The 24,256-nt window shown below is 47.7% G+C and overlaps 1 protein-coding gene across 20 annotated transcripts in view; it reads right to left on the bottom strand.

Moving 5' to 3' along the window:
* STIM1 (stromal interaction molecule 1) overlaps positions 1 to 24,256 on the bottom strand; it is a 101,094-nt gene that overhangs the window by 52,057 nt on the left and 24,781 nt on the right. For all 20 annotated transcript variants that reach the window (XM_083609702.1, XM_083609709.1, XM_083609707.1 and 17 more), the window contains one exon: positions 7,743 to 7,873. In XM_083609702.1, coding sequence (XP_083465828.1) covers positions 7,743 to 7,873 — 131 coding nt within the window. The remainder of the gene's footprint in view (positions 1 to 7,742; positions 7,874 to 24,256) is intronic.

The following is a 24,256-nucleotide window of genomic DNA, read 5'->3' as shown; positions in this document are numbered from 1 at the left end:
AACACAAATGAATTCAGAATCCAGCTCAGTATCGGTGTGACTCTCCACTACACCGCATTAAGCAAATTCAAGTGATCAAGAGGCTTAGTAAAACATCTAATGGGGGCCAATCCCTTTCCCAGCTGAGCCACAAACCCATGCATGGTGCAGATGCTGCAAGATGAGTAACGGAGGGAGCAAGGAAGACAGTGGAAAAGGCAGGCCGAAGAAGACGGAAGAGCAGCTAATTTCAAAGGAGAGGAAGGAAAGCCTTCCTGGAGCCAGAAAGCGTTGAAGCTGCAACTGCAGGACTCTACAAGTGCCCAGTGGATCCTTTTTCTGGAATGCCTCTCTCTCTCTCTCTGGCAGGCTGGCCAAGAGGCCCCTGACTGAGCAGAGTTTTGAAGCTGCACCGCCTGAAAAGAGGGATTAAGAAAATCTGTGCAGTCCTGTGACATTCTCAGTGAGCCAAGCTCATGATTTGAAAACGAAATGAAATAAAGGAGGGTGGTGGTGAGGAGGGCAGGGTGAAACTTCCCAGGATGTTCCAAGATCTCTGGAGATTATAAGCCACTGGCTGCAGCCAAACCAGGCAGGAATGCAAAGATAGAGATATCCCCTCCCTCCCCCCACCTCACAGCCTGTGACCTCCACGGGGAACATGGCAATGTCATCTAGAGTGGCCAATGTGCACAGCTCAGAGCAGCCGTGATCTCCCCTAGGGATGTAGGCAGGGGAACCAGCTGTTGCTCAGTATATTTAGCTCAGGAAGGAAAAGTGATCTCCCGGTCGGCCCTCCTTCAGCAGAGCCACGGTGAAAACAGGCTTCCAAGGTCTCTTGGAAGAGGACACAGTCATAGAATCGTAGAACTGTGGTGATGTAAGGGACCCCAGGGTCATCTAGTCCAACCCCCTACAAGCCAAGAACCACAGCTAAAGAATCCCTGGCAGAGGGACATATAACCTCTGCTTAAAAACCTCCAAAGAAGGAGAGCCCAGCACCTCTGGTGGGAGTCCGTTCCACTGCCGAACAGCTCTTCCTGTCTTCCGAACGTTTAGTTGGAGTCTCCTTTCTTGCCATTTGGATCCACTGGTTCAGGTCGCACCCTCTGGAGCAGCCGAAAACAAGCTTGCTGCATCTTCCATGGGGCAGCCCTTGAGATATTTGGAGGCGGCTATCAGGTCACCTATCAGGTGAGGCTGGAGCAGTTCTCCAGGAAGGAGCCGGTGTCCTGTAACTCAAGTGCAGGAGGTGGTGGGTCCTCTACATTGCCAGGAGATACGGAGCATGAGCTAAGCCAAAATGCATTCATAGGGCTGAGACCCCACCTGCCTGTGGACTGTCTCGCCAGAGTGGTGCATGTTCTGGTTATCTCCCGCTTGGACTACTGCAATGCGCTCTATGTGGGGCTACCTTTGAAGGTGACCCGGAAACTGCAACTAATCCAGAATGCGGCAGTTAGACTGATGACTGGGAGTGGCCACCGAGACCACATAACACCGGTCTTGAAAGACCTACACTGGCTCCCAGTACGTTTCCGAGCACAATTCAAAGCGTTGGTGCTGACCTTTAAAGCCCTAAATGGCCTTGGCCCAGTAGACCTGAAGCAGCGTCTCCACCCCAATCGTTCAGCCCGGACACTGAGGTCCAGCGCCGAGGGCCTCGCTGTGAGAAGCCGAGTTACAGGGAACCAGGCAGAGGGCCTTCTCGGTAGTGGCGCCCACCCTGCGGAACGCCCTCCCACCAGATGTCAAAGAGGAAAACAACTACCTGACATTTAGAAGACATCTGAAGGCAGCCCTGTTCAGGGAAGTTTTTAATGTGTGACATTTTATGTATTATAATCTTTGTTGGAAGCTGCCCAGAGTAGCTGGGGAAACCCAGCCAGATGGGTGGGGTACAAATAAATTATTATTATAATTAGAATTGTAGAGTTGGAAGGGACCCCCAAGGGTCATCCAGCCCAACCCTCTACAACTTAGGAATCACAACTAACGGCTGAGATCACTGGAGTATGGCAACACTAGAGGACAGAACGTTCATGTAGGCCTGCCTATCTACATGCCCAGCAGGGCTGGAAAACGACTTCTTTTAGCCACAAGTTTTAAGCCCCGAGGAAGCCAGGCACCTGGGATTCTGTCTCCCTCCCCAGGGTGTGGAGGTGAAGGCACACCTCCACAGGCAGACACAAAGGCCCACGGCACGTGCGGCCGAGTAATCCCAGCAGCAGAAAAAGCAGGCAGCTGGCCATGTTTCAATGGTGAGGTAACTGGCTCTTTCTGGAGAATGGGCTGAGAAGCACAGCGCACGGCCTCTTCTCAAAATTCAGGGACAGCACTGCACACACATCAAGAGGTAAGGCAGACAGGGCCCAAGAGAAGCAATACAAAAGGAAAGTGCAATGGGAGCGAAGAGGAAAGCAAGCTTTCAAGCAGCAGCACACACTTTGCAATTTTGGTAGGTCCTAGTAAATAAACACTTAATTAGCAACCTTTAATTAATTAAAACATTTCGGTTATTTGATGGAAGGAAGAGATTGTTCCTGGCAACCTTGAAATTATTTAAGATATTGTTTTTACTGTTTTGTTGTTCATTTGGGGAGCAGGGAAAGGATAACAAATTAAAGTGATTAAAAATAAATGAATAAATAAGGGTAGTTATAATTAATAATGATAATCATAATTCTCCCCTGATTAACTGGAGCCACTGTGGCATAATCGGGCAGAACTGTGGAGACCCAAGTTCGAATCCTGCCTCAGCCATGAATCTCACTGGGAAGCCTTGGGCCAGTTTCTACCTATTGGAACTGAGTTTTATTAAATAAAACATTTGCCGGCACTAGGTGCACTGGGCATTCTGGGTGAAAGACGGAAAGGCAGGATATATAAATCTTTCAAAATAAATCAAATACGTGTGATGTCTTGTTGCCCCGCTGGGGAAATAAGTCATAAAACGGCTGGTTTGGAATGTGTCATCATTCTTTGCTGCATCTTGGCCGACAAACCGGTTTGGCAAAGGGTGCTGCTGGCAACTTCCAAGGCAGCCTTGGGCTAGGGAGGAACAGGGCTTTCAGTGGACCCTAAGCACCTGCAGTTTCAGAAATGAATTCTGGGGTGCTCACCCCGTGATTCAGAGGACAAAGCTGCTGCCAATGTTACAGCCTGCAGACAGGCATTTTTCCTCAGCTGCAAACCCAGAGCTACCAATTCCCTCGGCAAAAATGCTGGAGGAGAGAGAAATCCGTTCAATTAAGTCGCCGGGCGCCTCGAGAGCTACTCCTGCCTCTGCGTGAAGACCAGAAATAGGCCGCCAATTGGAAGGGATTCCCCTTGGGGTTCAGGGGCGCTCCTTTTAATTGCGGTCCCTGCAGCCACCTCCGAACACACAGCAAACTCCTCTCCCCAGAGGGGAGCGTCAAGAAATGTGAAATGTGAAGAGAAGCGCTCCCAGGCTGCGGATGGGCAAAGGTTTTGAGCAGCGCAGCTTAGCAAAACAAGAGAGCTGATGATCAAAAAATAATAACGGGAGCAAATATGCAGAGAGCTGATGAGCAAAAAGATGAGTGTGATATAAATGGTAAGGAAGGCAGAGGTCTGAAGCCGGGTTCTGTCTCTGCTCCACCACCAAGTATCTAGTGCTCTCAAGACTGGAGTCAGGAAGGAAGGTGCACTTCTAAGATTCCTGCCCCTGGCTTGAATAGGGACTTGCAGAAAACAGAGAATAAAGACTCCCTTCCGAAAAAAAGCTGGGCTGGCTCCCTCCTTCCTGTCCTTCCCCTGGCAGTTTTATCCCAACAGGCCTTAAGGGACTTTTAAAAAGGAATTTTAACAAAGGTGTGCCGATTTTATTATCTGTATGTTTACAGATTTGTTTCTATATTCCTTGAATTTATTAGAGGTTACTTTTATATGTATATTTGGCTTTTTGTATATGATCATGATAAATATAGCTACGTCCTGTGCTCACAGGCTTTGCATTTCATGTCAAAGGCCAAGTGAAACTTCATTCAACTTCCTTTTGCTCTTACGCCCAATTCTATGTCCGACAGTCAATTCCTCAACAAATATAAACCGAGTTTAGAGTATCTGATGTTTAAGCTGTGTGTTTGCTTAGGTTTTGCCTAATGCCTCTTCAAAACTCTAAACCGGTGTTGGGATTTGCGCTCTGAAAGAGCTTAAGCAGGAACAGAGGAATGATTCCAACAAATTATAGCAGATTCCATGAGTGTAATCCCAAGTTTTGCCTGCATCTCTAGACTCCCTTTAAAACAAGAAACTGAGTCGAGAATTAAGGATGGGTTAGGAAGATCTGTTCATTTATTACTGCATTTATATCCTAGCTCAACACTAACCAGGACGCCACCAGACCACTAGTCCACCAACTTCAATATTGGCTACAATTACTGGCAGCCGTTGTCCAGTGTTTCAGCCAGGAATCCATCTCCCTCTCTACCACTTAGCTGTGGTCAAAAGCTGGTTTCCTTTATTCTTGACATCCAAATATTAAGATGTCACCCCAGGACATGAGAAGGATAGTGAGAGAACTGCCACAATCTTTGACAATCCAAGTATTGGGGAGGTACCTTGCAAATGACAAATGCTGTACAAATGATAGGCGGGCCCCACTATCCAAATGCTTGTTATATGAAAATCCACTTATCCAAATATGAGTAATTAGTACCCAAATCTCCCTATAAACGTCACAGATTCAGATATGCAAGCTATTTTGTGTTTTGCTGGTGTGTGGCAGCTGCTTTGCCAGAAACCATGGTGGGAAGGAGGGAGGGGGAGAGATAGGACAGAGAAGGGAGCATTTTCCCCTTCCGTGTTCTCCTTTTGCAAGATTTCAGTGGGTTTTCCTGGGTTTTTTTGTCACTTTGGGGTCAAAATTCCATGGTTGGGAATGCATCAGAAACTTCCCCATAGGACTCAATGGAGATCGTTGACTTGTTATGCGAAGGCTCGCCTAAGGAACGTTTTCTGAGAACGCATTGCTTTTGGGTAGCAGGACCTGCTTGTGTGTATGTGAACATGCTCTGATTCAGCCTTGACTCACACAGTCTCAGCTCCACAGGAAAGAGATTACTGGAAAAACACAGCTTTCCCGTTCTGCACAGAACGCAACCTGACAGCATCACTTTTGCCTAATGAAAGAAAGGCCCCGAGTACTTCAGCTTAGTGGAATCAGAAGTCAGAGCCAAGAGCAATCAGGCTTACATGTTTAAGCATGTCCAAGTCAAGACGTTTCCCCTGGGAAACTGCCCTCCAGGCAGCGAAAGGAGGGATGAGAAAGCCCTAAATGCACTGGGAGGGGGAGAAGAAGACTCAAAAGGCGCATCTCCCTTGAGACGATGCTACACCTAGATGTAGGCTGTGAACACCCACTGGGCAGGGCAGGTTGCTCAGATGCGGGAAATGCCTTGCTTCCAAAGACAACAGTTGAGATCCCCAGCTCTTGCTCAGCTACAAAGAAAAGGACTCCGCTTTCACTGCATGCCTTGAAAGCAGAGTCCTTGGCTCTTTCTGCAGCTCCAGATTAAAATTAATGGGTCCCCCCCCTCCCACAAATATCTATTTCCAATGCCATTTTCTGGAAAAAGAGGTGCCAGAACTCACCACGAACACCTCCCTAGTTCTCTTAGAATGGCAATGGCGCCCATCTGGCAGGTGCCAGAACTGAGTTCCATGGAGTTCTGGCTGAATAAGAGCCCTGTCTATATCTGTTAAAAGAGCATCAGAAAGCAACTGCAGTAGTTCAGGCCTTAAGGGAAAACAGGGGGAAGGAAGGTTCTTAATCTGAACTTCAGAGATGTAGCTTGTTTCTTTAAGACCTCTAGGGAGGATTCCTTTCTAAGCAGCTCTGCTCATGAGAAATCCTCCAAACATAGTTTGGAAAAGAAAAGGACACCATTTAGATAGTCGCTTTTCATTCTGCTAACTCGGCTAGGGCCTCACCAGCTCATAACAATTTTGGTGAACCTGGCGGTGTGCTTAAAAATAGATACAGAGGTCCAGTGCCCTGCACTCCAACGCTAAACACATTTATTTGGAATTAACGCCACTTACTTAGTGGTACTTCCAAGGGTGGTGCTTAGAAATCACAAGGCAAAAACCTACATGTGGAAATGGACAGCGGATGCAAAATGCAGCTACCCAAAGGCAACTCACCCATTAGAGGTGGAGGAGACGTATCTCTTTCAAGAAGAGGCTTCCGGTTTTTCCCTGGGAGCGATTAGCTTCCCTTTTAAACATCAGGAGTGTGGAGTTAGCGGTTAGAGTATTGAACTAGGACCTGGGACACCAGGGTTACTCACCTTGGAGTATTGAGAAAATCTTTTTAGCCCTCCATCAATTTTCTCAACACCGTGCAAAGGCCTCCTTTGCTCCTCTAAGCTTTTCATCTTATTTACTGAGCATTAAATGGAAGACCACCTGCAGCCATTTTGCAGCTCCTTTCCCACGCCTGCTTTGACAATGTTGAAGGAAAGCAGCATAGTTTTGGAAGAAAGCTTAAGAGAAGGAAGGTTAAGGGAAGTCCCAGTGCCGCAGGAGGCAGGAGTGTGCAGCTGGCTCTCGGGCTCAGCTTCTACACACACATAGGGCCTACTCATGCTCTCCATTTTCAAGATGTGCAGCAGACGTACAGGAGGACAAATGCCGCCTCTCAAGAGTAGCTGGACTACGACTGCCCTAAAGCTGGAGGGAGCAGGTGGAAGGATTCAATAAGAAAGTTCAAGAGCTTAAGGGCGGCTTGGCATTTCCCATCTTCTTTTTCCAAAAGACAAGCAGAGACGGAAAACCTCCCCTATTTCTGTGTCTCATTCATCTCTAAGCATATGAAATTGTTATGAGAGTGGCAGGAAGGGAGAGGAGGTTGTTGCCCTGTGCTGGTTTTAAACCAAGCAATCATCTCCCCCTTTTTTGATAGGAACTTCTTGGCTAACTTCTTGGCGGGGGGAGAGTATAGCAGCCAGATGGGGGAGGCTGGGTGGTGGCAGATGTCCTCTGGGGAGACTCAGAGAATTCATAAAATGGTGGAGTTGGGAAGGACCCCTCAGGTTCATCTAGTCCAACCCCCTGCAATGCATTGGGTCCTGGACTGACGGAGGTTTTGCTGAACATAATCTTTGTATGGTTCATAAGTGCAGCCTGCTGGATCAGGCCAATGGCTCATCTAGTCCAGCATCCTGTTCTCTTGCAGCCAACCAGATGCTCCAAAGAGAAATCCACAAGCAGGACCTGAGTGCCAGAGCCCTTTTCCCTCCTGCGATTTCCATCAACTGGGATTCAGAAGCATGGCTGCCTCAAGCTATGGAGACAGAGCACAGCCACCCTGGGAGGTACCCATTTATAGCCCTCTCCTCCTCCCTTAATTTGCCTAGTCCTCTTTTAAAGCCACCTAGGTTGCTGGCCAGCACTGCTTCCTGTGGTGCAGGTGGAGGTGGCCAAGAGCTTCAGCCTAACTTCAGCTTCCCCAACCTGGTGCCCTCCAGATGGCCAGGCTAGCTGGGGCTGATGGGAGTTGTAGTCCAAGACACCTCCTACCCAAGCTGACTGTGTCACCTCTTTCTTGGTTTATTAAATTTGCATACAGCCCTTCATCCAGAGACCACAGGGCTGTTTACAACGTAAGATTTTAGAATCTCTGTGCTGTGGGGAGAGGGTGCCGGGTCCCCCGAAACATATGTACACTAAGTGGAGTGGGAAGGTCAGGAGAGGGACCGGAGACCGAGAGAGTGGGGTGCCCTCTGCTGTGCCCTCACCTCATCGCTCTCCTCCACGTCGACATCGCCATTGGCATCGTCGTCCATCTGCTTGTGGATGTTGAGGACGGCCTCAAAGCTGAGCTGCTCGTCTTCGTTGTGGCACAAGGCCTGGTCGATGCGGCAGAATTCTGTGGGCAGGGAGGATAAAAACAAAAAGGGTTAAGTCACGCCCCAACGCGTGGCATTTTGCCTTGCCGGTTCTCCAGACAGGTGGGAGGGGAAACGATATTGGCCTTTGGAGACAACTGAGAACAATTGGGCTTCGTTTTTGGAGGAAGAGTGGTGAGTCAATCTAGCCGGGACATGCGACACCCCAAGAGCTAACCTCTAATCCAGTGCATGAGGCCTAATCCCCCCTTGACAGTCACTTGGGACACAGCCATTCCATCGGTGGGAGAAGCAGGAAGAAGAAAGCTTCCTCCATCGAGCTGTGTTGGAGGCCCCTCTCCACCAGACACCTCCAGCCCCCAAACAGGGCCAGGTGGTCATTATTGGAACAACAGAAATTGGTGCCCGAGTTTTGATTTTTCCTCTTCCCTCCCTGTCCCCTTTCCCTTGTGTTTTGTGTTTTTTTCAGGCTGTAAGTCTGGGGATAGGGGTAGAGTAGGGATAGGGACGGTCTTGCGATATATAAGCCGCTCTGGGAGCACTTGTGCAATAAATCAAACAATAAAGCCTCACGGCTTGGGGTGGAAGGCACTCCACACATGCTCAGAGGTGCTACTACACAACTTTCAAGACTGCGCCTGGCTCCTTAAATGCTACATGATTTCACTTTGGAGCAGCAGTTTCCCGCATTCCTGCAAAAGACAAGCGTTCCTAACCCAACGGGCTGGGTGTGGAGGGGTTGAGGGAATCCTTTTTGACTCTAGAAGGCAGCAAGGATATTGCTTTAAATACAGGTTTTTTTCCTTGGTTCATTCAAATGATTTTGTACAAGCTGCTCTTCGCTGTCCTCACGATCCCAGAACAGGGAACAACATTAAAACACAATAAAACAATATTTCGTTTAAATACAACCTAAAACAAAACAAGAAAAGACAGCACTTTGCTAAAATCCTTGGATGAATAACCACATTTTTAGCTGGCATCAAAACTTCATAAATGTTGGTGCCCCTTACACCTAGGAGGGGAAGGCATAGAGGCTGCTGGGATGCACTAGAGCAGCAGTTCCCAGACATTTTGGGGTCTCCCCCTGCTTGGTTCCACAAACTCACACCCACTGCCCCTCTCCTATAAACAGCATTGTTCAGAAGGGTGGCTTGCACAACCCACTAGGGAAGATAACAGCACAATAAAACTCAAAGCAATGACCATTAATTGCACAGTTACCCAGAATCCAATTAAAACTATTTAGTTTAATTAATTCAACAAAGCTGATGAGCTTGATCCAGTGATTTCAGCGCTATTGAGTTTGAAGCAAGTCAAACAGTACACAGATTAGGGAAAACCTCCAATGGCTGTAATGCAAGCAAGAGAACACATTTCGGTGCCCAGTTTTGCACCAGACGGCAGCCACAGAAACCTCCAGACCGCCTGCTCAAAGGCCAGAAAAGCTCGGCCGGAAAAGCCTTGCCCTCATTATAGGGACATCACACACCTTGTGCAGACAGACAAGAATGTAAAGGACCTGTCAAGAGCTCAAAAATGGGATCAAGGCAAAGGGAAGAGCCCTAAGCCTTTTGACAGCACCAACAACAGGACTGTGTATTTCTGGCATTCCCAGACCCCCCCCCCAAATCCAATATCAAGGTGTCTAATCACTGCAGATGTAAACAAGGGAGCTCTTCTCAGGTTTCAAACATGGACTTCTCCTGCCCTGCTCCCTCCGTGCATCGCTTAAATATGTGCCGCTGAATATGTGCTGTTGGGTGGCAAGCCAGGAGCAAAGGAAACACGAAGAAGGAGAAACCGGCAGGCTGCGATATGGAGCAAGTTTCAAAAGCTAAAGGAGGTCTGATGAGTCAGAGGACTGCAGAGAGCAGTAACTTTCTGCAAGCGCAGGTGTCTGGCAAGAAAAGGCTCAGCCGGCTGACACACAGCACAGCCCTGGAGGATTTGCTCATGCTTTGCCTGGAATTGCAGGTGTCTATATAAAAGCAGTGGGTGGGTGGGGAGCCAGGAAAGGGGGGGGGAGGAGTTGGGTGCACTGTCAAGAAAACAGCAGAGCAAGCTTGGTTTCTGCTGCTCCAGAGGAGAGGACCCAAACCAATGGATTCAAAGGACAAGAAAGGAGATTCCAACTAAACATTAAAAACTTTCTGATTGTAAAAGCTGCTCAACCATGGAAAGTGGTGGGCTTTCCTTTGCTGGAGGTTTTTAACTCTACAACTCCTATGATTCGATGACTCTCCCAGCCCTCCAGCCACTGCTACAGCTCTATTCCCTGCTGTCCCCAAGGGAGAAAGGTGCAATCCCAGTTCCCTGCAACTCCTGAAACGCCCCCCCCCCATTCATTCAGCAGGCTTCCCGCAAGGAGAATTAGGCCAGCTCCCCACCCCAAGAGGGACCAGAGACACTCGGATGACTTTCAAGACACATGAGCCAAGAGTCATGAGTCTGGACTGAGAGTTGGGCTTGTTGCTCCAGTTTCACGCTTCGCATGCAGTCTAGGACAGACCTACCCTATAGCCTGGCATTCTCCTCACCGCTACCCATCATGGCAGTCTGCCCTCATAGGGGAGTTATGTGATGAAGGCATCTTGTTTATCTTGTTAACCTAGATTCTCGTGCCTTTAAAAATGGCGAGACAAGCCCAACTGTAGCACCCTATGGGCAAGTCGTTCCGCTTTCTGTACTTGTACCCAAGTGCAACACCCCTGCAAGTCCCATCAGGCACGAGGAATTTGGAGCATCCTTAGCCAGGAAACTCATCTGTTCCTCCCTTTCCCTACCATGGCTGCCAGGAGTGAGCAAAGCAGCAGGTCTACCTGTCACTAGGGCTGGGCGATATATTGATATATCGTCCAAAACCAGTTTGAAGTCCCTATCGTGATATCAGTTTCGTAATTTTTGACCTGGCAATATATCACAAATCATGAATGTGGTGGTGTGCTATGCAAAAACCACACAATGTGGGGGAACCATGAAGCCAGCCAATGATTCCTGCAGCCCCTGCTAACTCTGCAGGTCCAGGTCTCTGCTACCTCATGCAGGGGGCAGAACATCACAAGAGCCGGCCCTGCAAAAATCATGGTGCGGGGAAAACCGTGCAGCCAGCCAATGCCTCTACATAGCTCCATCCTTATTTCAGACATTGTGATATATCGGGATATTGTGATGTTTAGCTGGTGATATATCACAATGCTGGAAGCCAGATATCGCCCAGCCCTGCCTGTCACGCCATTATCAAAGGCACAAGGACCCCAAGTAGGTGGGAAGGGGGTGGCAATTATAGAGGAAGTGGGTGCAACGGGAAAGAAAGGGGAGGCAAAGCTGGCGGGTATCCATTATTTTATTTGTTTTTTAAAATGCACAGCGCTGTATCATAAAAATATATCAAATCGGTTTACAGCAATAAAAACAAAAACACACAGTAAAAGCATTCAGGGACCCATTTCTTCACCTTCTGTTTGTATGGTGGTAATGAATCATAGAACCATAGAATGACAGAACTGTAGCGCTGGAAGGGATCCCAAGGGTCATCTAGTCCAACCCCCTGCAATGCAGGAATCACAGCTCAATAATCCTCGACAGTTGGACATCTAACCCTGTTTGAAATCCTCTACCAGCTTCTGAGGGACTCCGTTCCTCGGTCAAGTTCTTCTTCATGTTTAGATGAAATCCCCTTTCTTGTCATTTGGATCCACTGGTTCAGGTCCTCCGCTCTGGAGCAGCAGAAAACAAGCTTGCCCCACCTTCCATGTTGTAAAGCTTTTTCTTTTCAGTGTGGCTTATTGTGTGCAGGTGGGAGTTTTATCGTGCTGGCTGCTTTCATTGTCTCTCTTTCTTACTCTCTCCCTTTGACCAGAGTTGCAGCTGGAGAATTGCTGCTGCTTTTCCTACTGCTGTTTCGGTGTTTGATTGTTTTTTTTGTAAACTGTGTTGTTAAAAAAATTAATTTATGGTTTGGCTGTGTGGTGGGCCACTGTGATTTAAAACAAAAAAATAAGCGAGAAGACCAGCTGAGAGCAGAGATCATTTCCAGTGGCTGCCTTGCACTTGAGGAACCTCCACGCAGGAATTATTCAAAAGCAGCGTGGGATCCTTCTATCTGGGGGCGTGCTGCCTTGCTATTGCAGTCACATCTGTACAGTTACAAAACCAGGAGCTTGAGACACACCGCTCAGGCAGACTAGAAACCCAACAGACACGAGTGCATACCGTGAAAGGCTGAAACCAACCCATCTTTCAATGGCTTTTTAAACCATCCTGACTGTCAGCAAAGAGGCAGAATGAGCAACAGTTTTAAGAAAGGGCTGAGCAACGGTTAAGTGACCCCCATGGAAGTGGACCAAGTCTCTGGGGGCGCCCCCACCCATTTTGTAGCACGCCAGGGCAGTCAGGCACCATACTGTTGTCGCACAGCTCACATGGCAACTATCAATGCCATCAAAACATTATGTGCCCATTATTCAAATTTCTTCTCCTTAGCTGGGGCACAATCCATGGCTGCACAACACCTAGCGTTTCCTTTCCGGATTACTGGTTTCAGATGGATTTTGTCCTCAGAGTCTCAGATCACAGGCGGTCTTAATTCTCTTTTATATTATCTTTATCAGCACTCGAAAAGGGCTGCCTTAAATCCTTCGCGGCCAGCTACCCCAAGAGGTACTTCAGAATAATAAAAGGAGGCCGGGAGGAAGCAGATGGGCTGAAGCACCATCCTTTGTGCCTCGGTTTATTCATTCTGGAAAGGCGGCCAAGAGGGAAACTTATCTCAAAAAGTTAAAACTTGTTACAGAATCCCAGAAAAACAAAGTGAGGTAGAAGGGGGTGGGGAGAGAGCATAATCAAACATTTTATTTTGTTTATTTCCGAGATGCTAAGATCCACAAAAATGCTAAGCTGGAGTCTTCAATTTATCTGAGCTCTAATGTGCATCTGTGTATTAAGGCAGAATCTCCTGGAGGTAGAATCACTGAACTAAATCATAGAGCCACAACTAAGAGCACCCGTGCAAACACAGATGCGGCTTCATGGGAATTAAAAATATGCACCCCAAATTCTCTAGGCATGCCTTGAGAGCTGTTGCAACCCCAAGCAGCTCTCAAGGCATGTGCCACTCACTCCTTATTTATATAAAAAAATCTGCATTCCACTGTGCCATAAAAAAATACACCAAAGCAGTTTACAGCAATAAAACCATACACTAAAAGCCATAAAGAGAGTTAAAAACAGACATCACTTTAGCATTGTGTGTTCTTAATTGCCTGCATAGGTCTGGTAGAATAGCAAAGTTTTCAGCAGGCATTTAGAAGTTGGCACAAAAGGCACCTGCTGAATATGTGAAATGAATTTCAATAGGGACAAATGTAAGGTTCTGCACTTAGGCCAGGAAAAACCAGATGCACAAATATTAGATGAGGGACACCTGACTTGCCAGTAGTACACGTGGAAAAAAATCCAGGGGTCTTAGAAGACCACAAGCTGAACATGAGTTGACAATGTGATGCAGCCGCAAAAGAGGCTAATGCTATTCTAGGCTGCATCAACAGAAGTATAGGGTCCAGATCAAGGGAAGCCATGATACCACTCACTTCTGCCTTAGTCAGATCACACCTGGAATACTATGTCCAGTTCTGGGCTCCAAAACTGAAGAAGGATGTTGACAAGCTGGAAGGTGTGCAGAGGAGGGTGACCCAAATGACTAAGGGTCTGGAAACCGAGCCTTAAGAGAAACTGTTGAAGGAGCTGGGTATGCTTCGCCTGGAAAAGAGACCGAGACTGAGAGGAGATATGATAGCCATCTTCACATATCAAGGGGGCTGTCACATGCAAGAGGGAACAAGCTTGTTTTCTGCTGGTCCAGATGGCAAGACCCAAACTAGTGGATTCAAATGACAAGAGAGGAGATTCTGAATAAACATTGGAAAGAACTTTCTGACAGTAAGAGCTATTTGACAGAGGAGTGGACTCCCTCGGAAGGTGGTGGACTCTCCTTGCTTGGAGATTTTTAAGCAGAGGTTGGAATGGTCATCTGTTATTGATGCTTTAGTTTAGAGACCTCCGGGTATAGAGCAATATACAAATTCAATAAATAATAATAATGGTTGAGATTCCTGCATTGCACAAGGTTGGACTAGATGACCCTGGGGTCCCTTCCAACTCTACGATTCTACTTGAAGATTTCAGGAATTGAACAAGGGACCTCCTGCATGCAAAGCAGTTGTTCTCCCAGGAGCTGCAGCCCCTTCCCCAACTAGGGATTTCCGGCTCAAGTCCCACACGGCCTCCATCTGCTCTTGCACAAGTGCCACTCATTTACACGCAGGGGAAGAAATCCTTGATACATCTGGAAGCATGAAGGTTGAGCATATTTAATGACAAAGTGTTCCATTTGGCTATTTCTGCTGCAAAAGGGCCCAAGGAACTGGCTGGAAGCCATTCTAAATTAAGTAGGTAAGACCCAGAGAGCACCAGGCAGGACAGAGAGTGCTTGGAGAAGCGAGGGCTCCTTGGCAGCAAAGCAGGAGAAAGGCCAAGGCAAGCACAAGAGCAATGCTCCTTTGCAGGCAACCCCCAAGAGTTTCTAGGTTCCACCTATGTTTGGGGCTCTTTAGGGACTGAGAAACCAGGGTCCCTGTCTTACTCAGTGCACTCACATGGGCCAGAGTTCGAAACTCTCATTGCTCTAGGTGCATTTTGTGACAGGGAATTTCATTAGCGCAAGCAGTTTGTGAGCTCTGGGTGCAATACAGCGCCTAAGATTAAAAAAGAGTAAAACTGCAGAGTGGAAGGAAAAGAGGACCTTTTTCTGCCTCCCCACTTCCAGTTACTCTCTGAAGACTGGAGAAGAGACCCTCTTAAGAGTATTGGGGGGGGGGGTGAGCAGAGGAAATGAACATAATATTTTAGCTGCAGTTCATTCATTTTCAGCTTTGTATTCTTGTTGTAAAAAGGTGCGCCTAGACATTCCGTTGCTGCGCCCATAACCTAGGTTGAAGGTGCCATTTAGCTCCTAGGCTTCATGTCTCAGTTTCTAACACTGACGTGGGTGTACGGCCTCCAGACGGTAAACACAGAAACAACTGAGGGCCACCAATTTAAAGGATGCAAGCTGGATTTCTGCTGCTCCAGGAGGGGGGACCCAAACCAGTGGATTCAACTTACAAGAAAGGAGGTCCTGACTAAACATTAGGAGGAGCTTTCTGGTGGTTGTTGCTGTTTAGTCGATTAGTTGTGTCCAACTCTTCGTGACCCCAAGACAAGAGCTGCTTAACATCCTCGGAAGGTGGTGGACTCTCCCTGCTTGGGGGCTTTTAAGCAGAGCTTGGGGTGGCCACCAGTCTTGGATTCTTGAGCTGCGATGTCTGCCTTTCAGAGAGTTTCGACTAGATGCCCCTTGGTTGCCCTTCCAGCTCTACAATTCTGCGATTCTATTATTCTAAGCTACAGAATAATATCATGTACCCCAAAACCTATAATGTTGCCACACACTGCGCTTGACCACCATCCCATCTCTCCCAGAGCTGTCTATTCTGACTGGCATCAGCAGCTGCCCAAAGTCTCAGACCTTGGAGATGACGGGGACTAAACCCGGGGTCCTTCTGCATGCATCCTGCCGAGCTACAGCCCCCTCCTTACTGTTTTAACGGCTGTGTGCCTTTTGGTTCCCACCCACGAAGCTCCAAAGACACCCCCCCCATGTGACAACTGGGCAGGGAAAGCAGGAACAAACCGCCTCGCCGTCATCTTCTGCAGAGGAAACAGAAAATGCCAGCCTCGCCCAGAGCAGGCTGTGCTGACACAGGAACAACTGGAGCCTGGCCAAGGGTTTTCGCCGCGTTATCGGCAAGTGCCACTTTGCTCCAGCTCAAGCACAATCCACTTCCGTCAAAAGCTCCCTGAGCTCTGAGCCTGGCAAAACAGATCGGCGCTGCAGGGGAGCCTTTCTCTGGTGCAAAAGCCAAGAAAGAAAAGGGATGGAAGGGAAGGCAGGTTTAAGAGCAGAGTTATGCTTTCCTTGAATTACCCAGCCATTTCCTCCCCTTCTTCTCCCGCCCCCAGCGGTACAATTTGTATAGCCTGAAAGAACAAACACGCTAGGATCTCCACCCCCCAAGCGGCAGAACTTCATGCGCAGGACCTCCTGTACGCTGGACTGGAGGAGGGCTTTGTTTGCGCATGTGGTTTTTAAGTACACAGCCACACAAAAGCAGAATGCTATGTATATACAAAGCCCGGCACCCGGCCAGATTTCCTCCCCATCTCTCACCAAACACCTTCCTCCAGCTCTTTCAAACAGTTGCAACCCAGGAACCTCCAGGAATGTTTGTTTCGGCCACTAGAACTGTTAGGCGAGGAGGTGGCCCTTCAGGATGACTTGGGGACACATGACGAATTTCTACGCATCGTTCCACAGCACATAGTTAAGCTGTGGAACTTGCTCCCACAGGAAGTAATGATGACCAGCGCCCGAGATGACTTTATAAGAGGATAGGACAAATTCTTATGTTCTTATTGCTGAAAGTCTAGCTAAAGATAAAAGACCACCCAGGCACTATACTTAAGCCACCCTAAGCTCTCTGAAGGGAGATGTTAGATAACAAGAGCTATATAAAAAACAGAAGAACAACCGGCAAAGAGGTGTCACGAAGATCTGCACTTCCCTGTCAAAGGTGGGATGACTTCAGCGGCGTTATAGTGGAGGGAATAATTTGGGTCTCTCAGCAGCCTTAAACCAGGCCATCTTCTCTAGAATGACGGAGCCCCAGTTTTGCTGCCCAGAGGCAACTTCTAATGCCGTCTCCTGTCCGAACAAGAACAGCCACGCCTGAAACCTCCCCATACCAGACCATGTCTCAGAGTGCCATTATAAACCCACGTCTCTTGCAGCCCCTCCTCTGGCTGCTTTCTTCTGACTCACATAACCTTTCTGTTTCAATCACCTGGCAAGCTCCGACTCCTGCAATTCCACCACAAGGCAAGCCTGGGAAGACAGGGCCTGGTCACAGAACCAGGAATGTGCCCCGCGGGCTTCTGCACCAAGCCTTTCCTCCTGTCATCCAGGGATCCGATTTCATTTCTAAAATATTTTCGGCCTGAGCTGCTCCATGTTAAATGGAGTCTTGTGAGTTCCCCTGCAAACAGGGAAGGAGGGAGCAGGCCAGCAGGGGCAAGATTAAGCGCTGGAAAGGGTTCAAGAAAGGGCCACCCAAATGGTCAAAGGGTTGGAGCGACACTCCCCTCTCCCCAAAGGTTGTAGCATTTAGCGCTTTTTAGTTTAGAGAAAAGGCAAGTGAGAAGCGACATGATAGAAGTTTGTGAAATTATAAATGGAATGGAGAAACTGTTGTCTAGTGTTTTTCATAGAATCATAGAAGAGATTCCAAGGGCATCAAGTCCAACCTCCTGCATGATTTGTTGTTGGTGACTTTGCACTACTGGAAAAGCTATCAATAAGTGGCATTGCTTATTGCTATTATTATTTTATCATTTAAATGCCGCCCATCTGACTGGGTTGCCCAAGACCACACAGTGGAAAGAAGCTGGGACCTCCTGACATATCCCATAGCCAGAACCCAGAAACAAGGACTGGGGCAAATGGACCGGTTCTTGCTCAATCTGCAGGGAAATGTTGTATAAACACTTTTACACCTGAATGTCAGAGATGGAAAGCCAGAGGTGGGTGGAAACCGGTGGCAGGGGGAGAGACTTCAGCAGCCTTTAGTGAGTCAGCAGCTCCTGTCAGCCACAGCCCACGTAAAAAGCCAAAGCCATGAGGAGCTAATAATCATTTGAAAAGGTAACGAGAAGAAGGAAAAGTGAAGAAAGCCAAGGAACCACATAACAGCATCTGATGAATCACTCAGGAGAAACTTGCAAAAGCAAATGCGGTTTTGCCTCTGGATCTTGGCTGAAGCTCAAACTTGCCCTCCTGTGGAACAGCAGGGGGTTTTAGGGCCTTGGGTCAAGGCAAAAGTGTGAGAGCGCAAGGTTTTAATCTGCACAGTTTCAGCTGTAAGCAGCCAAAACTCCCATGAAAGCAGCGGAGGCTTAGACCTGGTGAAGTCTTATGCCGCTAGACTGACCACTGACCTGACTCCATTAAAGCAAGCTCCTTGCAGCTTTACCTAATGTCTGAAGAGGATTTAGAAGAACTTAAAAGGAAACTCATTCCACCCATATATATCACACAAGGCCAGCACATTTCATTCCTCAGAGGGAAGCAACACAGTTCATATATTCTGCCTTTCTGAAGGGGTGCGATATCTGTCACCCTCCTGTCTTGCAATCTCAGACAGAAGGCACTACAAGAACTTGAGTGTAGCATCCACTTCAAATTTCTGCTTTTTAAAATTTTGATCAACCCAGAAAGTCTAGCATGAACCCCAGAATTAGAGGACCTTTCTGGGATGTTTGTGTGAGTGTCACTAAGTCTTAAAAACAAGTTTCAATGCAAAATAGTGATTAATCTTAGCTTCCACAGTACAGTAATACGTCCGCCTCGTCTAGCGTCCATTCTGGCGAACGTCCGCAGCAAACCTGGAAGTACCAGAATGGGTTACTTCCAGGTTTGCCACTCGCACATGCGCACATGCGCAGAAGCGCAAACCGCTCCCCCGCGCGTACGCAGACAGAGCTCTTTGCCCTGCATCCTTTTCGGCTAGCAGCCGGGGCTCCGGAACGGATCCCAGCCGCAAAACGAGGTACGACTGTATGCCAAAACTGTGCAACTGTGGACCGAAAGGATTCTCGAAATTTGTGTCAATGCCTTCTACATCCAGCATCCTATTCTCACAGTGGCCAGCCAGAGGCCTGTGAGAAACCAACAAGCAGGATGTGAACACAAGAGCCCTCTTCCCTCCTATGGCTTCCAGCAGGAAACCAGGAGCGTTGCAGTTTCTGACCAGGGAGGAAGAGCATAGGCATCAGGGCTAGGAGCCATCAGTAGCCCTCAACTCCTCCATGAATTTGTCTAATGCTCTTTTAAAGCCATCCAGGTTGGTGGCAGTCACTGCCTCCTGCAGGAGAGAGTTTCCTAATTTTAACTCTGTGCTGCGTGAAGAAGTTCTTTCTTTTTCCCGCACTGAATCTTCCAACATTCAGCTTCTAGTGTCCTGAGATAGGGACACTCTCCATCCACTTTCTCCATGCCAGGCATGTGGAAAGCACTGTGAGGGGTGGAAAGAAGGGGAGGGGGCTTCTAGGACAATGGCCGGAGCAGTGCATGCACATCCCAAGGTTTCAGCCCCAAGGAAACCACACATTCTGGACACCTGTCTGCCATTACTAAACTGTTTTCTGTGGACCCCTTGAACTGCTTCATAGGATTCCACATGAACATTCAATTCTATGCACAGCTGCCAGTGTGTGAAAATACCTTGCGCTGACTAATGCTGCCTTCTCTAATCGTCTGCAATGGCACCACGCTCACTGATCAGAGCAAAGGCGAAACCGACAAACAGTTATGGGCACATGCAAAGTTCCACCTGAAGAGTGCTTCTTGGCAACGGCCGCTGAGCGCACTGCAGACTTAACCTAGGAAAAACAGGCCAGCGTCTGTGCTTTGTGCTTTGGCAAGAGCAGTGAGGGGAGAGGAGCCCTAAGGTCAACAAAGCCCAGCCCACAGGCTGGCCCATATACATTCCTTGGATTGTTCAAAATATTTTCACCTTTTCTGCAGGGTAATCTGCCCACCGGCCAAAACAATGGCAGCTGCTTAGAAAAGTGTTAGCGGGGCCTGCAGCTCAGCTGCGTGCGGAAAGTCTCCCTGCTGGCATCTCACACAGGGCTGGGAAAGAGCCCTGCCAGTCAGAGTTGACAATACTGAGCTGAATGAACCAGTTGCCAAACTTGCTAAAGGGCAGCTGCCAATGCAAGGGTGAGAAGGTGGCAGGCCCCCGGAAGAAGGGCATTTCTTTCACACTGTGGATCCCAACACGTGCATGAAGACCCCCTGCCGCCCCCAATCCCCCCCCCAACATAAACCTTGAGCCAGTCACTGCCTCTCAGCCACAACACAGGGCTGTGGTGGGGATTAAAAGAGGAGGGGGAGAAACTTATGTCCCACCTGCAGCTCCTTGGCATTTATTTATTTATTTATTTATTTATTTATTTGATTGATTGATTGATTGATTGATTAATAGAATAGCAGAGTTGGAAGGAACCCAAGCAGTAACCTTGTCCAACCCCTTGCAATTATTATTTTCATGAAATTTATACTACGCTTGACTGTAAAAAAATAAAATAATGCAGTGTAAAAAAAATAAAATAAAATTATCATTAAGAATAATAAGCAACAATAATTTATGACTTTCAAAAAGTTAAGACAGCAATAGCCTAAAACAGACTGAACTTGCATCAGCTTTCTAAATATCTGGAAGCCTTGCCTAAACAAGAATGCTTTTAGCAGGCACTGAAAAGAGTACAGTGATGGCGCCTGCCTGACATCAACAGGCAGGGAGTTCCAAAGTGCAGGAGCTGCCACACAAAAACACTGAATTCTTTCAAATGTGAAATGAGTATTATTGTGGCACTTGTAACAACAGTGCCAGTTCCAAAGACTAAAGCGGTCAAGTGGGCATACGTGAGGGTAAGGGGATCTCGCAGCTAAACTTATCCCAAGTTGTTAAGGGCTTTGCATGCTACTAGCAACACCTTGAACCTGGACCAGTAGCAAATCAGCAAGAATAGTGCAAAGAGCAATGCGAAACTGGTTCATTTAAGTACATGTGGGGGCCACAATTACACCTTGCTAACAAACAGTTCTGTTGCAAACTGATTACTAGAGTGCTGGGCTGGGGAGCGTTCCTAATCTTCTTCATGTGTTTCGGGGTATCTCACCTTGGTTTGTCAGAATACAATTTGCATTTATTAAAAGAATTGTCTTGCTTGGCTGTGTACTCTGAGCCTAACTCATTGGGCCTTGGAGGGGGCGGGAATCTAATTGACAAATTAATCTAATTGAGTTAGGCAACTTATCTCAATTTTGCCCACTTTGTGCTACCCGTTTCGCTTCCTGGTTCTCATGCTCCAGTTAATATAATCTAGCTAAAAACAGCAGGAGTTGGGGCTCAAAAGCATTTAGAGGTGGACAAAGGGTTTCAGCTTTCTCAAAACAGAACAAATGCAAGGGCTGTAAGGGATCACTTTCAACCGGTAAACAGAATGACAGGTATGAATCCATTCTTGCTTGTGGCAGCCGCTGTTCCTTTGCTCTTCTTAGGAATCACACCCAAGGCTTGAACCCTTTGGACTTCCCACCTCGAAAGAGCACACTAGCCCAGCTACGAAAGGAGGGTGGCCAAGCACACATTCCTGGAGATGAGATGAGTATTGTTGGCCAAACACTTTCTGGCCACACCAACAGAGCCATTTCCTCACAGGCGGACTGGCCAGAAACTCTCTTTTTATAGCATTTATAGTTCTACATTTATGGGAAGATTTATATAGATCTATTCATAGCCCAACACAAAAACTATGCAGTCCCTCCTGCTCTGGTTCAGCAGAGGCAGAAAGTCTCTCTCTCTCCCTTTCTCTCTCTCTCTTTGCAAGCATATAAAAATATAACATCTGAGGACTCCCCAGCTGAGGGCATCAGACAGCCCTCTCCTATTCCCCCTCGTCTGCATGTCTTTTGGGTGCTTGCTCTGTTCCTTCTACAGGTCTCAAACAAAGCACCACAACCCACAAAACCAGACTGTGCAACTTGAAACCCGCCAAGAGAAATACAGCTAGCATCGTGCATGGTGGAACCCCCTGCAGCTTCGCAGACCTGGTGCTGTCGCTGCTTGTCTGGGGGCTGCAAAATAGGAGGGCTCCGGTCACAATTCATGGATGGTGGGGTGCCTTGTTGGACTTGGTGGGTCATACATTGGGCCTGGTGGATCTGAACAAAATAGAGGCCAAAAAACCCCCTGTGAACAGTCATGATTGTGCCCAATGGGCTGGTCACCAAGTATTTCTCAACGGTACAAACCCTTCTTGCCAAGCAGCACAATAAGAACATAAGAAGGGCCTGCTGGATCAGGCCAATGGCCCATCTAATCCAGTATCCTGTTCTTACAAAGGCTGCCAAGCTGCCCCAAAGGGAAATCCACAAGCAGGATCCAAGCAGGATCTCACCTCCTGTGGTTTTTGGCAACCAGGATTCAGAGGCATTGCTGTCTCCAACTCTGGAGGCAGAGCTCGGTGTCATGGCTAGTAGTGATCGATAGCCCTCTCCTCCTCCATGCATTCATGTAATCCTCTTTTAAAGCCACCTAAGTAGCTATCACTGCCTCCTGTGGGAGTGAGTTCCATAGTTTATCTACGTGCTGCATGAAGAAGGACCCCCTTTTATTTTTCCTGAATCTTCCAACATTCAGCTTCATAGGATGTCCACAAGTTCTAGTGTTATAAAAGAGAGAGAACTAAAACTTTTCTCTACCTGCTTCCGCCATGCTATAAATAATTTTATAAACTTTTATTATTCCACCTCTTTACTCGTCTTCTCTCTAAACTAAGAAGTCCCAAACGCTGAACCTTTCTTCAGATGTAAATTTCCTCAGGAGGAAAGGCACCACCTTCTGGGTAGTCCCTCTCTTGCTAGATGAACTCATGAGGCAGTGAAGTCCATCAAAGAGGCCTTTAACTTGCCAGGGGGTCAGCTCCTCAAACCCCACAACTTCTAGCTCTTACTAAGTCAGCTGCTTGAATGGCACAGCCTGGGAATCATAGAAGAAAGTACCGTATTTTTCACTCTATAAGACGCACCAGACCACAAGACGCACCTAGTTTTTGGAGGAGGAAAACAAGAAAAAAAATATTCTGAATCTCAGAAGCCAGTACAGCAAGAGGGATCGCTGCGCAGTGAAAGCAGCAATCCCTCTTGCTGTTCTGGCTTCTGGGATAGCTGCGCAGCCTGCATTCGCTCCATAAGACGCACACACATTTCCCCTTACTTTTTAGGAGGGAAAAAGTGAGTATTATAGAGCAAAAAATACGGTAATTGTCTCTGAAGAAGAGAGTATTGCAGCAATCAATATAGGTAAGGTAAATGAAAAGGACCCCTGGGCGGTTAAGTCTAGTCAAAGGAGACTATAGGGTTGCAGCGCTCATCTCGCTTTCAGGCCAAGGGAGCCGGCGTTTGTCCACAGACAGCTTTCCAGGTCATGTGGTCAGCATGACTAAACCGCTTCTGGCGCAACAGGACACTGTGATAGAAGCCAGAGCGCACGGAAATGCTGTTTACCTTTCCACCACAGTGGTACCTTTCTACTTGAACTGGTATGCTTTCGAACTGCTAGGTTGGCAGAACTTGGAATCAATGTGCACTGGGTGCAGCCAGTTTTCTAGTTTGCCAGCACCTCTGGAGGTGCACCACATTTTGCAGTTTCTTCTGATGGTCTTAGCATATGGCACATAGCCCACGCCTTTAACGTGAAGAGAGGCAAAGACGAACCGCAGAAGCCAACTGGATGCTATTTAAACAATACACACTTTTGCTGAAAGCCACTAATAAACTCTGTGGGTGAAACTCCTGCCAGACTTCACCACTCAAGGTGCCTTGGGGCAAGGGTCTGAAGACCAATAAAATTTCCATACACGTCTGTAAAATAAGTGCGATATGCCAACCTCCAAACCCTGAGCTGGAAGATGGCTGAATTATGAAGAAGCCATGAGGTGATCACCTTGAACTCTGAGGAATGGGAAGAGGAACATTTTGAATGAGGACGGCCAGGAGGCGTGTCTGCCCACACAAAGCAAGCACCAGGCTTTTGTTTTCATTGCAAACTATCTTGGGTGTGGCTGTGGATGAAAGGCAGCCTATAAATAGAGTAATGAAACTAAAAATATCCTGTGTGGCTCTGATCTTTAGCTTAGAATGAAAGCAATGGAAGGAGGGCAAAATCCAAGGAGGGCATGACAAGACAGTGCAGGTGCAAAGGAATGGGCCATGGTCTTGCCAGAGCCCCTGTTAAGAGAAGAGGTTGCCTTGCTAAGGGGCAGCAGGAGGACAGAGACCCAGGTCCCCAGGAAAGCAAGCAGATCAGCCAGGCAGCAACACCCTGGCAGTGATGATTTGCTCTGTGAAAAGTCTACCTTTCCAGCCCCACCCCAATAAGAATCATAGAACTGTAGGGCCACTTAAATTTTATATTTGGCTACGTGATTGATCTGTATTTGAATTGGCATTGTAATTTGGTATTGATATAATATGGCTTATTTTGGACTTTTGTAACTGAAAATGAATAAAAATTATTTAACAACAACAACAAAAAGAATCACAGAACTGTAGAGTTGGTCCTCTGGTCCAACTGTCTGCAAGGCAGGAATCTCAACAAAAGAAACCCTGGCAAATGAGCCCCCAATCTCTGTTTTAAAACCTCCAGTGAAGGAGAGCTCACCACCTTCCAGTGGGAGTC

Source organism: Podarcis filfolensis (genome assembly GCF_964270895.1).
Source record: "Podarcis filfolensis genome assembly, chromosome: 4".
In the NCBI taxonomy this organism is placed as follows: Eukaryota; Metazoa; Chordata; class Lepidosauria; order Squamata; family Lacertidae; genus Podarcis; species Podarcis filfolensis.
This window is presented reverse-complemented; position numbering and strand designations above follow the sequence as displayed.